Source organism: Colossoma macropomum, unplaced genomic scaffold, assembly GCF_904425465.1.
Source record: "Colossoma macropomum unplaced genomic scaffold, Colossoma_macropomum, whole genome shotgun sequence".
Classification (NCBI taxonomy): domain Eukaryota; kingdom Metazoa; phylum Chordata; class Actinopteri; order Characiformes; family Serrasalmidae; genus Colossoma; species Colossoma macropomum.
Window position 1 is genome coordinate 1,645,659 of NW_023494803.1, and position 14,407 is coordinate 1,660,065.

At 39.5% G+C, this 14,407-nt stretch overlaps 1 protein-coding gene across 1 annotated transcript in view; it reads right to left on the reverse strand.

The window, feature by feature from the left end:
• Positions 1-14,407, reverse strand: part of ush2a (Usher syndrome 2A (autosomal recessive, mild)) — a 399,698-nt gene that overhangs the window by 233,685 nt on the left and 151,606 nt on the right. Inside the window, exons 32-33 of the mRNA XM_036594065.1 lie at positions 11,086-11,245; positions 435-597 (exon numbers count right to left, since the gene is read on the reverse strand). Coding sequence (XP_036449958.1) covers positions 435-597; positions 11,086-11,245 — 323 coding nt within the window. The remainder of the gene's footprint in view (positions 1-434; positions 598-11,085; positions 11,246-14,407) is intronic.

Here is a 14,407-nt window from a genome sequence, read left to right on the forward strand (position 1 = left end):
AGACCTTCCTCCTCTTGTTCAACTTTTTTTATGATACTATGTTACCATAACATCACTGACAAAAAATCTTGGGACAAGATATTTTAGACAAGATAAAATGAAATTCATATATTTTAAATAATTTTAAGATATTTTTAGAAATTACACTGGAAAACAAGCATCAAATTTGTTGTTCCAGATAAAAATCAGGCTTCAACGTCTGTGACAGGCTGTTTTTCCATACAAAACATCACTAAAAGTCAATAAAACCACCTAACTGGAATAATTTTATATACGTATCTGTAACTAAATTGGTTTGATATTATTAAAATTATTGATTTCAAACTTCTGAATGTTAGTGTATGTTGGAAATTTAGATATTGTACTGTTTTGATGTAAAAAACAACCAACATGCTTTACACTAGACTGAAAATGTGGAGCAGAGTGACACGCACAGCAATCTGGAACAGGTAGGTGGTCCCGGGGACAAGGTTGCGCAGAGTGTGATCCTCAAAGAGCTCGGAGCTGTTGTAGACCACCACGGGCTCCCCTCCAGGAACTGTCTGGTAGAGCGCATAGAACTCCAGCAGCCCATTTACCTCTAGCGGAGCGGCCCACCTGAGGAACGAGCAAGAATGGCGTCAAACACATGCACTTTCCACTGGTCACACCACTGATGCCTCAGTGTCACCTCATGGTGTGACTTTAGTAAAAAACCCAGCAGCAATGGTCAGAGGCAGAGATATCAGTGGACCACCCAGGGCCCAGACACAGGCTGCTGCGATAAACCTGGCCAAGGATGCACAGACAGAAATAGGGAAGTCTGGTGGGTTCGCGTCTCAGGCTGCAGCTTGACTTTCTCCCGGCTAAATTTAGAACAGAGGACACCGCTATCTGCTCGGAGATCCGAGAGACAGAATCGCACAGGAGAGCCAGGAGGAAAAAGAAGAAGACAGACAGGGAGGAGGAAAGCTGGTACAGGAGTAAGGCAAACAGAAGTTTACGGTTCTACATTTTTATAAGAACTTTGAGTTAATCGTTTTTAAAAGAGCTTTTCTTTTTGACTGTTTTCTTACTTGCTTATAACTCCGTTTGATTTAGTATAAAGATGTTCTCAAAATGAGAAACAACTCATTTTCTACATATTCTACACTTTCACTGAAACACTCCCTGTGACTTCAGTCGAATAGCTGGAGCTGCACCACCATGGATGTGTTGGTTTTAGTGACATAACAAAAACAGTCCATTCAAAATGGGCTGTTCCAAAAATTGCCGTATGGACTGGCAAGGTTACGGTGTGTTTTGAAAGTTTAGCAGTGTTTACAAACTACATCAAAATCTTTATTAAAAAAAAAAAATGTCGATTTTCCATGAAATGGGCTTTTTAAAGAAAACCTTTATCATATCCACCAGTTTTTCTTCTTCACAATTAAGATGATGCCTACATATATTAAAATCCTGTTAAATAATAATCTTTTTTTTAAGTCTTTTGTTCGACTTCATCACTTTTTGCGCTCCCACTGCTTGTATTTTGCTCAGAAGTTGTCTGATGTCGAAGGTTTTCTTGTATTCTGCACTGTGTTTGCTACCTGGGTATTTCTGACACTAAGCAGAGGATAGCAGATCTCTGATACCTGAAAAAAAGACTTCACTTCATCCTTTGCTTTAATCTTCTAATTTGAGGAGCATTTATTATTATTTATAACAATAGCCTGGTCAGTGGCACTCTATGATAGGAAAGGTCATCCTTTTGAATTTGCCCTTGTGTGTTGTATTTCAAGACTTGTCTACGTCTAAAAACAACGCAAGCCTAGATGATGCACAGGGGACACATAAGTAGTTTTTCAAGTTAAATTAGCACATGCCTAACAAGGGTCTTTCGGTCCACCAGGAGCAAACGCACCCGCAGGTAACCCTAGTCGTTATTGTGATTAATTTAGCTTCTGCATCAATTAAATTGTATTTTAAATGACAAACGACAGTGGCTATTATGACGCTCTATCACATAATTGATAAATCAATTGGGCTTATGATTTATACTGGCTCCAACACATCAATAATAAAACAGAAAGGATTTTGTGAAGTAAATAACTCAACAAACCCAACAAAACCACAGTTAGAAGAATTACACCGATTTTTGAAACTTTCTGCTTAATTACATGCAAAATCATTGAGTGTTCTGAGGTGGAAGGGGACGTTGTTGAGCAACTTACCAGCTCAGATTTCTTTGCAGTGGTGGTGATGGGAGCCAGGGGTCACAGTGTCTACAACACTTACATAGACATTTTATTTACTATCCAAAATGACCAGTAAACCTACATGTGCCTTCTGAGTCTTTATATGTAACGTTGATAATGGTAAAATAGTCATAAACCAGAAAAAGATGCATTTTCTTGGGGGACTATATTGCCGTACAACACCTTCTGCCATTAATATATTTTTTTAAATATATTTTAGGCCAAAAAAACTATGTTTGAGGCAGATAGAACTTTATTGATCCTGAAGGGAAATTGCAGTGTTTCAGTAGCAAGACATATAATTTCACACAAAATTACATACACTGCAGAAAATAAAAATAGAAATAAATCTAGAGATAAGATGAAGTACAAGAGAAATAAAATAAAAGTATATCTATTTGGATATTTACATACATATGAGACAGATTTGTTGTATTTACATGATAGCAGGCACTGAACGGTGTGAGGTAAACTAAAAGCACAGTGATTATAGACATAAGTGACTCGGAGTTCCATCGATATTACAGTGTAAAGTGCATAGTGAAACTGTCCTTACAGTAGTAGTTATATTGTTATATATTGTTAGGTATGATATATTGCGCAGTGTGTGAGAGCTCTCTATGAGGGAGCTTTTAGAGGTAACGCTTGAGATTCCTGTCACCACCACTGTGAACAATTCTGACCTAAAACAATTCTGTAATTTTCTCTAAAATGGTGTATTTCACTGACTTTGTTTACATCTTAACCATTAAACTATGCAGATGTGATATAATCAAATAACTGGAGGAGTGAGTGTTACTAATTGCAGTCAGGGACGGAGTGCGCGAGGGCATTCGGGAGGTAGCGTTTCTGCTGATTCTGGCTTTGCGCATTTCCTGCAGCCCAGGACCTTTCTCACAGGCAAATCGCAACACAACAAAAGAGTATTGAACACATATGATCCTTCACCCTTTGCTATTACAATTCTGCTAACAAGGCAATACCTTCCAAAGGCACCGTATCCACAATTAGACCCTGTGAGGAAAAAAAAAAGAAGAGCGCAAGATATCATCTGTAATGTCAAATAACTCTCTCTCTCTCTCTCTCTCTCTCTCTCTCTCTCTCTCTCTCTCTCTCTCTCTCTCTCTCTCTCTCTCTCTCTCCCTCTCTCTCTCTCTCTCTCTCTCTCTCTCTCTCTCTCTCTCTCTCTCTCCCACCACTGCTTCTCATCCTATTCAAATCGGAATATCCCATGGAAATAAAGCAATAACCCGCACCCTCCCCCCCTTTGGCAGATGAGAACAATAAATATGGCGAGCTTTTCTCCAAAGCACCGCTCTCAGGATATAGCAGAACCATAACCAAGTTATGAAAATCGGTGATGGGACAAATTGAGTCATATACATCTTTTTAATAAATGACATACAGACATCACAAGCTTCCTACCACCACTAATACATCCCCAACCTTCACAAGTGAGGGCAGAAACGAGGATAATGGGATGAGGACTGGTTTGAGAGGTTACTACATTAGAAAGGGCGAGAGAGAGGAGTTATACGCAGAGTCGTCGACAGGGGGCGCCAACCAGGACCTGGGCTCTAGACCTGAGAATGGGATTTACCTTGCAAGAAACAGAGAATATAGAAAAACGTGTGTATTTATAATCACAATCTGACTATTTCACCACAGATCTGTTTATTCTCGTCAGATTTAACACTAGCAACATTTCTTACAGTCAGCAGTGAGAGCGTCCAGGACGGTCAAGCGTGATGGCATGTCGTGGAAGGAGCAAGAAAGGGAAATTGTGAGAAATAACACAGAGTAGCCACTGCCTTAGTAAAAACAGAGAAGCCAGGAGAAAAGTGGGATTACCATCGCAGCAGTAATAAATGATAATCAAATAAATGAAAGGACTGAAGCTGGTGGATTTTTTTTTTTAATCTTTACATTTTTTCCAGTTTTTTCATTGTCAGTTCCCACTTGCAAGCTAGCAGTGGCAAACTATGCTCTTACACGAGTGGGGGCAAACCTCAGAAGTGGGCCTCCAGCACCACACACATAGAAACTCCTAACAAACCGATAAAAACAATTCATTAAAAATGACTGATTTTTACTGCTTAGCTAGAGCTCTACGAGTTATTAGCCCAACTGATCACATAATTGTCTCATCGCATTTATCTGATGATCAGAATTATTTAAGCTGACTGTAATTACTTTCCACAGTCGATAGATGTGACAGTCACATTATGCTCCAACAAACAGACAAACTGTGAATTGAAGTTGTTGGTTTAAAGCAAATAAATGTAAATAAAAGAAAGCAAAGTAACTCCATTCACTGAGACGTCACGGGGCTTATCAAACAAAAACGTCTAACCTGGTGCTCTTACATGACCAGAGGGCAGTGCTGAGAAATGTTTATTTATTCATATGACGATTAATTCTGAACTAAAATTTCATGATCATGACAGACCTACACCCCCGATATTACTGCTAGGCCGCCCATCCTGCTGCCTCCTGTTTTGTTTTTTGGTGTTTGTTTGTCCTCATCCTCCCCCTGATGTTTTACTGACTCATGGTCATTTTCTAATCTGTCAAACTCTCTCTGCCCCTCATTTTGATGGTCACCTTTATTTTCGGCATTGGAGTGAGAAGCTCAGATTACTGGTTGATGGAACAAACAAAAATAAGTCAGTGTAAGTAAAGACGCCTTAAAGCGCATTGATGAATTGAGCTCCTCTTTGTTTTTTTCTGTTTCTCTTATTTAGCTCAAACATTTTTCGCTGGTTCTGGCGTGACAGACTTGTTTCTTCAATGGAAACGTCTGTGGCCCCAGCTACTGTGTCCACCCTTTGACCTTTTCACTACTTCTGTTCTTATCGGGAGACTCGGTTTCAGTTTTTCAATGAAGTCCGCAGGGATGTTTTTCCACACAGTCTTAGAAGCTGGTTGCATTTTCTGCTTCTCACAATCCAAATAAACCCAAACACATTCAGTGGTGATGAGGTCTGGACTCTGGGGTGGTCAGTCCATCGTTCAGCTTCTTTGTTTGATGTGTCCGTCTCCTTTTCTCAGTGAGGTTCTTCTTGATCAGCTACACATCCTTTCAGACCCACAGCGCTGAGTCGTCTTCTCACAGTGGAAGGATGGACAGAAACACCTGTGGATGTTTTCAGATCTGAAGCAGCTTGATTTTCTCCTCTCTCTCAGAGATGAAAGCTTTCAGTGCTGTTTATCTGATGGGGGCAGTTTTGGGGTCGACCAGCTCTTCCACGGTTGTTAGGAGCCACATTTTCTCTGTAGCTTTAATCAATTTTGAACTCCAGTTTTATGAACTCCTGTGTTTTTAATTTATTTTCCTTTGACTTTGCCCTTCTTTTGCCCGTCTTATACCTCATCTATATAATATGAATAACTATACTTAGCGTCAGTTCTGACTGAAAATTATATAAATGTCACAGAGTCATTGACTTTTACGTAGAACTTTATTCTGAATCAACTGTGTTTTAACAGACTGTTACAACTAACTTCTCAGTCTGTTATAACAGTCTGTTATAACCACACTTAAGAGGTTAATATTTCAGATTTTGCCTAAGTGCTCGAAACAAAGTTTGGGTTTTCATTTATAGCAGAGATGTCCAGACTGCTTGTATAGATATTTTTTTAATCTTGATCAAATGCTTTTAAAATTATTTAGGTCCAACTGTCCCCAAACATAAGCGACTGATACCACAGGTCAGTAAATTACTGGACAAAACCATCCTAAATAATCGCATTGTGGATGTTCTGTTGGTAATAAATCAAAGCTCACCTGTGACTTGTTCAATACATCATGCTTTTTGCTACATCTGTAAAAATAAACTTTCTGACTATCTAACTAAAGTTGTCATATTTTGCTAATTTTCTAAGTGAAAGTAAGTTAACACACTTCTGCACATTTTAATGTACAATTAATGTTTATTTGCCGATTTTAACATATTGGGGAGAAAAAAGATCATAAAATGTGGCCTGTGTGAAAAAAAGAAAAGTGCCATATTCGAGTGTGCTCTCTGTAGAGGATGTTTACTTATTTACAGTTAGAAAATAAACAAAACATTTTGACAAACTTTTGCATTTGGTTGTAACCAACTAACATATGGTGGACCAGAGGTGGGACGTGTAACTCAATCAGGCCGTCTGAGGGGCAACGGCCCAGCACTGATGCACTGGATCTGCCTGCTTGGATATATATTCTCCTCGTGCCCGGGTCCCTCGCTGCCGCTCTCCGACCGTGATCGCTCCAGTAAAGTGCTGACATTTTCGCTCTGGCGGTGGGGGACGGGGGACGGGGGGGGCGTCACCCCTCACTCTTGATGCTAAAAACAAAGTGTGCCCGAGTTCGCCGCCCTGTTGTTCCTCCATTCTTCCCTCTTCCCGCCTCTCTCTCATTCTCTCATCCTCTCAGCCCCGTCGGCAGCGGCCGCGTGGCACCATGCCCTCTCCAGCTAGTTCTTAAGTGATGGCGGAGCGGCGGCTAAAGATGAAGCTCTAATGGCTTTCACACAGATTGCTAAAGGCCAAGGTGGAGGCGGACTGAGAGGAGCTCGTAGTGCTCGTACAGACGCTCTCTCTCTCTCTCTCTCTCTCTCTCTCACTCTTCATCTCTCCCTCCCTCTCTCTCTCTACGCAGGGGTCAAGCGCAGGAGAATATTCCGCATGCTAAACAGGAGGGGAGAAGGTCGCGCTCGGGCGTTTTCATACAGTCCAATGACAGGCCAGACTGCCCGACGCTGCGGCTCGCTGTTACACCACTAAATCAAGGCTCTCTTTCCAGCTAACGCCGGCCACAGCGCCGGCCGGAGGACACCCAAAGACAACAAGGACAAAGAGCCGCGGCGGTGAGTGACGGAAGGGGCGCGGCGCACTTTATGATTATATGGAAAACACTCAGTTGATTAATGCGCCCCTGCCGCGTGCTAGGACAACTCCTCAAACTTGACAAAATACGCTGGGAAAATAAGCTGGAGGGTTGACTTTAATCTGACCCTTGACCCCCGTCCCCAAGCACACATAATGCATTTTAAGAGGTGAAAGATGTGCTTTGCTTCGCTTCAGGACGCTGGGAGGGGAGAGCTACTTTCAGATATCATTTATAACTATTAAAAGATGGTAAAAGGTGTGTTTTTTTCTCTTTTTTTCACGACTGTAACAGACTGTAAGAGGGAAGCGCCTTAAACTCAGCGTCTCATCACGCCGTTATGAAACTGAGGCTGTATTACAGAAACAGCCTAACTCTGAAATCTCGTCTGATCTGTTTAGTCACCATGACAACGACAGTTGGGATCAAATTTAGGACAGTGTCACAGAATAACTTTTCATGTTCATAATCCAGATAAAAACAGACCCCATTGGAGTCTTAACTTCTGTTTTAAGGGTATATTTTACTGTTAGCTACATAATGGATTTCTACTGAAAACAGAGCGTTACTGTAGTTAATCACCCATGATTGGATAACAAGATCATTCGTTTTATCATACACTGTTACAATTATTCATATTGTATCACAGCATTTTCATTTGTGAAGTTGATTATTTTCTAACTCTGCAGTTTAAAGAAGCCCAGACAGACTTCTGAACAATTCACTTTGACAACGAGAGCTTATAGATGTCTATTAGCTGTTACTTCAAAATTAACTAATCATATAAACTAATGGGTTACTCATCATTATGTCACATATTAACAATAATTAATAATTTTGACAAATAAGGACCATTCTACCAAATCACTACCACGGTAAAAAAATATAGTATTCAGTATTCAGAGGTTAGACATTTACAAGGATTATGCTACAACCTATTTAAATACAAGACATTAACTAAGACAGTAACAAGACAAATATACACAAAATTATCCTTTATAGGAAATTTTCTACAGGGGACGTCTCCAAACTCTAACAACTTACACTTTATTTGTGTTTAAAGATCTAGATTTGAAAGATTTAGATTTAATTTAGATTTAGATTTAACTTTAATTTTTAAATAAAAAAAATATATATTTATTAAAAAATGCTGTCCTACATTTTCATGTCACTACTGTAACACACAGCGTTTTTGTCCATAGGCGGAGTCTTATTTTAGCCACACCCTGCATTTTAGAGCAGGAAGTGCAGCTGCATCCCTGTCCCTCATGGCCACATGGTGAGCAGTTGGATCCCAAAGTATGAAAATCAGTGAACTGTCACTTCCAAAATACTGTTTGCAATTAAGCAAACTTTGTTTTTTAATGAAAAATATTATGGTTCTATGTTTTATGTTCTGTGTTTGCTAGCCATGTACTGGCGAGCGTTTTTGAGTTCTGCTCAAATTGAGCTAAAATTGTATCATTAGTGTTTCCACCTGTTTCTATTCTTGTCTTTGGTTTAAGTAAATCTCATGTTTTAGTTGGCTGTTGTTTGTCATCACTTGCTTAATATTAGTTTGCAGGTTAGTTTGTTTTTGCCCCTTACATGGCCAGGGCCCAAAGCTTTATTACACACTTCTATAACCTAAGAATAGCTCAACCAGTTTGTACTGAAGTCCCTGTAGTTACTGTATAATAAGCCTTAGCTTATTATGTAACAAGCCTGGATTTTTAAGGAGTTAATAAAACTAGTCAACATATACCTGCATCCTTAATGTTGGTCTGGTCTTTCTGAAGGATATAAGGAGGACAAATATAAGGGTCATTCTACAGAAACGTCCACTTTTCTATCTCTCTATAGGAGTCACTGGTGTTACTGATCCTCATTGGTGTTACACATAATAAAGGAACACCAGAGACAAATACATTTTACAAAATAACTGCTACAGAGCATCAAACCACATGTTGTCAATCATGGAATATCCACTAAAATATGAAATTTAATCCATTTGTATTCTATTTTTTCACAGTTACCTCAGAATAAAGTGGGTCACACCAGTGACTTCAGCTAAAAGCTTCATATGAAATCATGAGCTAAATGAGAAAATCTCTGATAACTGAAAGACTCAGTGGACTCACCATGAGCTTTTCTTCATGGATCCTCAGAAAATAGGTAAAAGGAAGTCAAGTGATGTCATCAGTGTGACTTTTATTTCAGAATAAGAGTTTTATTGTTATGCGGTAACACCAGTGACACGACTCCTGGGGACAACTTTCATTGTATAATATTTATAAATATTTTATAACATTTATTTGGCATTTGTTTACTTTATGCAATTTAATTTATACATTCCATAGTCATAGATTATTCGTATAGATTATTGTAGTTAAAATTGCAGAAAAAACATGTTTTTTTCTTCTAAATATGGCCTCAGCCTTCACACATGACTGTGAGGACGAGCTCTTCTGTGGGGCTTGGAATTCTATATGATTGATTTAAAAACCAATATTGCTAAATTGATAGCTGAAGAAGGTGTAACTGATAAAAGGACTTGTTGTATTTTAAAATATAAATAAATTATAACACTAACATGTTTTTAGGTGTAATATATCTGTAAACGCTAGGGACACAAAAATGGACGTAGAATGACCCATTTAAATATGCAGCCTGTTACTTTATCAACTGATAACGATTACATTCCTGGTTAGTTATGAGTACTAATGAAGGAGAAGGCCAATATATCAGTGTGAACTGTAACGTGTGCTATAAAGTTATGCGAATATACTATTTAACGATGAACAACTCTGAATACCTGGTTAGTACATGATTAATGAACTGTGAAGTAACGGCTAACAGATGTCCTGTAAACTATTTATTACAAATCCAATATGTAGCAATATAATTGCAATACTAGTATTCTGTCCACATTAGGGGTGTATCAAAAATGTAAAAATATTTAAAAACGCATGTGCTTCTCGTTCTCTTCCAATGGCCTCTCATTTGCCTTCTTCTGAGGATTCCACTGCTTCAAAACTAGGCATCTACCCTATGGACAAGCTCACTTTCAAATGACTAGAATGACCTTGTTTTAATGGGCTTTTAAAGAAAATTCTAGGGGTTGTGATTTTTGATGTCTATTTTTTAAAAATCATATAAAATGTGAAAAATCGATTTGATCTTGACCTCAGAACCAAAAATGGTACTGAATCTGAAACCATGCGTATTGTACCACCCCTTGTCCGGACTGTCCAACTGCACTCTACACAATGAATGACAGAACAGAAAGTGTCCTGTGGGGGATTGTGGGAAATAGGAGAGGATTTCTCTTGTCCTCCAGGCGTGAGCAGACGCCCACCGCCTCATTACTGTGCCTCTTTGATGAAACTTCGTCGCATTAAAGGTGAGCACTGCCACCTTCACTCCTGTCCCCGCCTCGTTAGTGTGTATGTATGCATTTGTGCGAACGTTTGCCCGCGTGTCTGACCCAAGGACAGACCCTGTAATGAGGGCAGAGGGCATGTTTTTTTTAATTGAGGACCACTGTTACAAAACTCTGGTTCCTGCAGATGAGAGGTTTGTAGTCCCACAAAACATTCCACTGACATATTTAATCATAATAATTTAAAGTCGCTGTCCAATAAGGTGATGTGCTTCTCATGTCTCTCACTAAACAGTCCCACTGATATGCATACAGGCACAACCTTGCCTGTGAACACAGGACACAAAACGTGCAGGCTTACCTTCGGGCAGGTCTACCTTCTGCTATAAAACAGAACATACACAGGGGAGCCTGACAATGTGGTCAGCAGACAAGACCGTTCCTGCGCTTTACTGACTGATGTTTGTTGGTTTCTGTTAATTAGCTCATTTTTTTCACCCGATAGAGAGAAATCTGGAAAACCTGAATATCGGCCAAACCCACCAGTGTAGCTATGAGGGCTAAAAAGCATAACACAGATATTATAGTATAACACAGCATAAAATAGGTATTGTGTGTGTGTATAAAGCACTCACTGGACGTAGATGCTGTGGGCATCTAGGACGGTGATGACAGGCGCCTGCACGTAGGATGGGGCAAGCTGACCGGTAAAGAGTGTGACCACGGAGCTGTTCGTGCAGCCTGCCTCAGTGCAGGCACTCAGCAGCAGCTTGTGTGGAGTGTACACACCTAGATCTGAACACACACAGAGCACAACGGTCAACTACACATGCGTACAGCGAGGGGAAACAAGTTTACCCACTTATAAATATCAACAAAAAAAAGCATGTATTCATAATCATTGACTGTATGAACTGGAAGTACATTAAATAAAAACAAAAGTGTCTGAATACTTGTTTCCCCTCAGTTCATATGCTTTGATAAAACCAGGTGAAACACAAACGCAAACACAAGTCGTAAAAGTCCAACAGGTATCAGGGATGCATAAAGGGTTTATTCTGATGGATTAGTATTGTAGGTATGAGCACAGCTTGGGAGTATGGCACAAATATAATACCAGGGTATTTTGAGACACTTAATAAAGCAATCTAGTTGGCTTAAAATTCAAAAAGATTTAAAATGTTTAAATTAATTAAGTTAAAACATACAGCACAGTGCTAAACAATGCAGCTACAGATTTTAAATGCAAATGTCATGCTTGAAATCAACTCATCTTTTATTTGCTCACTTTCAGGTGAAATAATGAGGGAATAAGACACATCTAGCCATAAAACAGCTGAGCCGTCAACTGACCAATTACTTTTAAGCCCCTAAAAGGGGGGGGTTCTGCATGAAAGCAGTTCCAACTGTTCACCCAATCCCACAACTGCAAAGTGCAGCAGTAAGCAGTCACGTTTTTAGATGTGTAAAAAAAAGATCAGCCTCTTTTAGAATTGTTTCGTAGCCCATGCTGTCGGCGGTCTAATCCACGTCATATTGAAACGTTTGCGCATGTTTGTGTTCAGGGAGCTGTTGTTGTGATAATCAGCCTTTTCCCGCTGGCCCTCTCCCTCCTCAGAGGACACACACACCAGCCTGCACCTCCACGCAGCTGGGCTCATCTGTTAACCGCTTGTACAGTGAAGCTGGAGTTTTCAAACCCAGGCTGAGAGCGACACGTTTCAAAGGGCATTCTTGACGGGAAGGAGGCTCTCTCCTTGAAGCGCTTGAAAGTGGTTTTACTGTCAAGGAACGAGGACGGGGAAAAAAAGCGAGAGAATCCAGAATCACAGCAGGGGCGGCCAGCGAAGCTGAGCTAAGATATCCTGAAAGAAATTGGAATCCCTGGGTTTGGACTGCGCGACGCGTGTGCGCATGCACGAGGCGAAGACGCAGCTCCGAAGCTTCTTATCATATCAGACCTTTACCTTCATCCTTCATCACGACCCGCAATGAACGCCATATCCCACTGAGTGAGACTGAAAATAACATCTAGCCACATGATGCGCCTTATGAAAAAAGAAATTCCCTTCAAAGCCTCCCCGTCTGCTTTGTGTTTCAGCTTTCGGTCGTGATACACATGTAGTCAGACATGTCTTTATCTGTACAAGGCACAGTTCTTTAAGGTGATCAGAGAGGGCTGAGATTGCTCTGAGCCCTGAAAAGGAAAAATCCAGCGCGGTGCTTTCAAACCCTGACTAAAAAACTAGGTGTGAAATGCGCTTAGGGTTTTCCGACTTCTGTCGTGGTATATTTGCATACAGTTCACTGTTAAGAGAGGTGGAATGGAAAGAGAGAGGAAGAGAGAGATCATTACGAGGAGGACGAGAAAGCGGATCAACAGTCGTTAACTAGAAACGCGTTACAAGAAATTATATCCCCGCGCACAGACGCCCCAACCATTACTGTCAGGCAAGCTATAATTTTCAATCTGGCCGAGAGATGAAGACCTGTATTCCCATTGATTTGCCAATACTGAGGCGGGAGACCCATTGATCTCTGCTTTTTACAACAAACACATTATTTCAAAACCACACCTCTTTCTATGTGGACGCCTTTTCTGACCGAACCACATTAAGAAAGAAAGGTAACCGTCTCTGCACTGAAAAAAAAACATTATGATTATGCTAAATTATGCTCATGGCTGATTCCCTATTGGGCTAAAATATGACTAAGGATGAACTGATATAGAATTTCTATAACGATAACAATAATTGATAATTAACACCATGTTGTGGTCAACGTAGATATATATTATACATACACATATTTATATATACATATATACACACATACATATACATATGTCGCTGCTGTCAGAACAAGACCTTGTATCTCCTAAAACCTTGTATGTATATATATATATATATATATATATATATATATATATATATATATATATATATATATATATATATAGACTTTACAGTAAAGTCTATACATATATATATAAACTTTGTTAACATGTGATTCCTGTATTTTCTGATGAAACAAGCATAAACAAACATAAATTAACAGTTTTGCACAAACAAAAATGGAACTGCCCATACACTGAGTTTTTGCCTCCACTTTGTGCTTCTCGCTCTCCATGTGTGACTCCACAGCTTTTATTCCCATTGTGCCAAGCTTGAAGACCTTCTTGCACAGTGTGCAACGCGTTCCTTACAGATTACCTTGAACTGGATTTAGCCACGGTGCAAAATTGGGGTTATCCAACCACTTTCCGTTAAATCCACACTTCCCCATACAGTACTGTCTCCGCTACTTGGCTAAAACAAAGTAATGAACGTGCCTGCAATTAGCGCCCCTCAGAGCCATAAATGCTGTTGGTTCCGCTTAGTTCAATCTGCCGTTAAAACCGCAAGTTAACATGCATATAAAATCTGGAAATGCAGGATAATAAAAACTAAATTGTATTTATTGTTTGTGCCCTTTTTAAGACATTTGGGAGATGGATTTAAGACATGGTAAGACAAATTAAGGCCTTTTTTTAGTCAAACAAATTAAAGACTTTTTAAGGATCCGCAGACATCCTGTGTGTGTGTATATATATATATATATACACACATATATATATATATATATATATATATATATACACACACACACACACACACACACACACACACATATATATATTAGTGCACAGCTTTTGATGGGTTAAAACTTCAAAAGATACTAAAAGAACTATATCATGATATAACATAACATGATAAATGGTTTAACATATAACACATTCTGTCATCCTGAATGACTTGCACTGAAAATGAATGTAGTATTGGGAGTCTTTCCCAAGGACTCCTCTCAGTATAATTTTGTCTAGGAAAAAGCCAGAAAGCAAGTTTCACATTCAGCGTTTTGGGTGCAGGAGAAATGAACAACTTTGACCAGGGCCAAATGGTTAGATCCAGATTATAT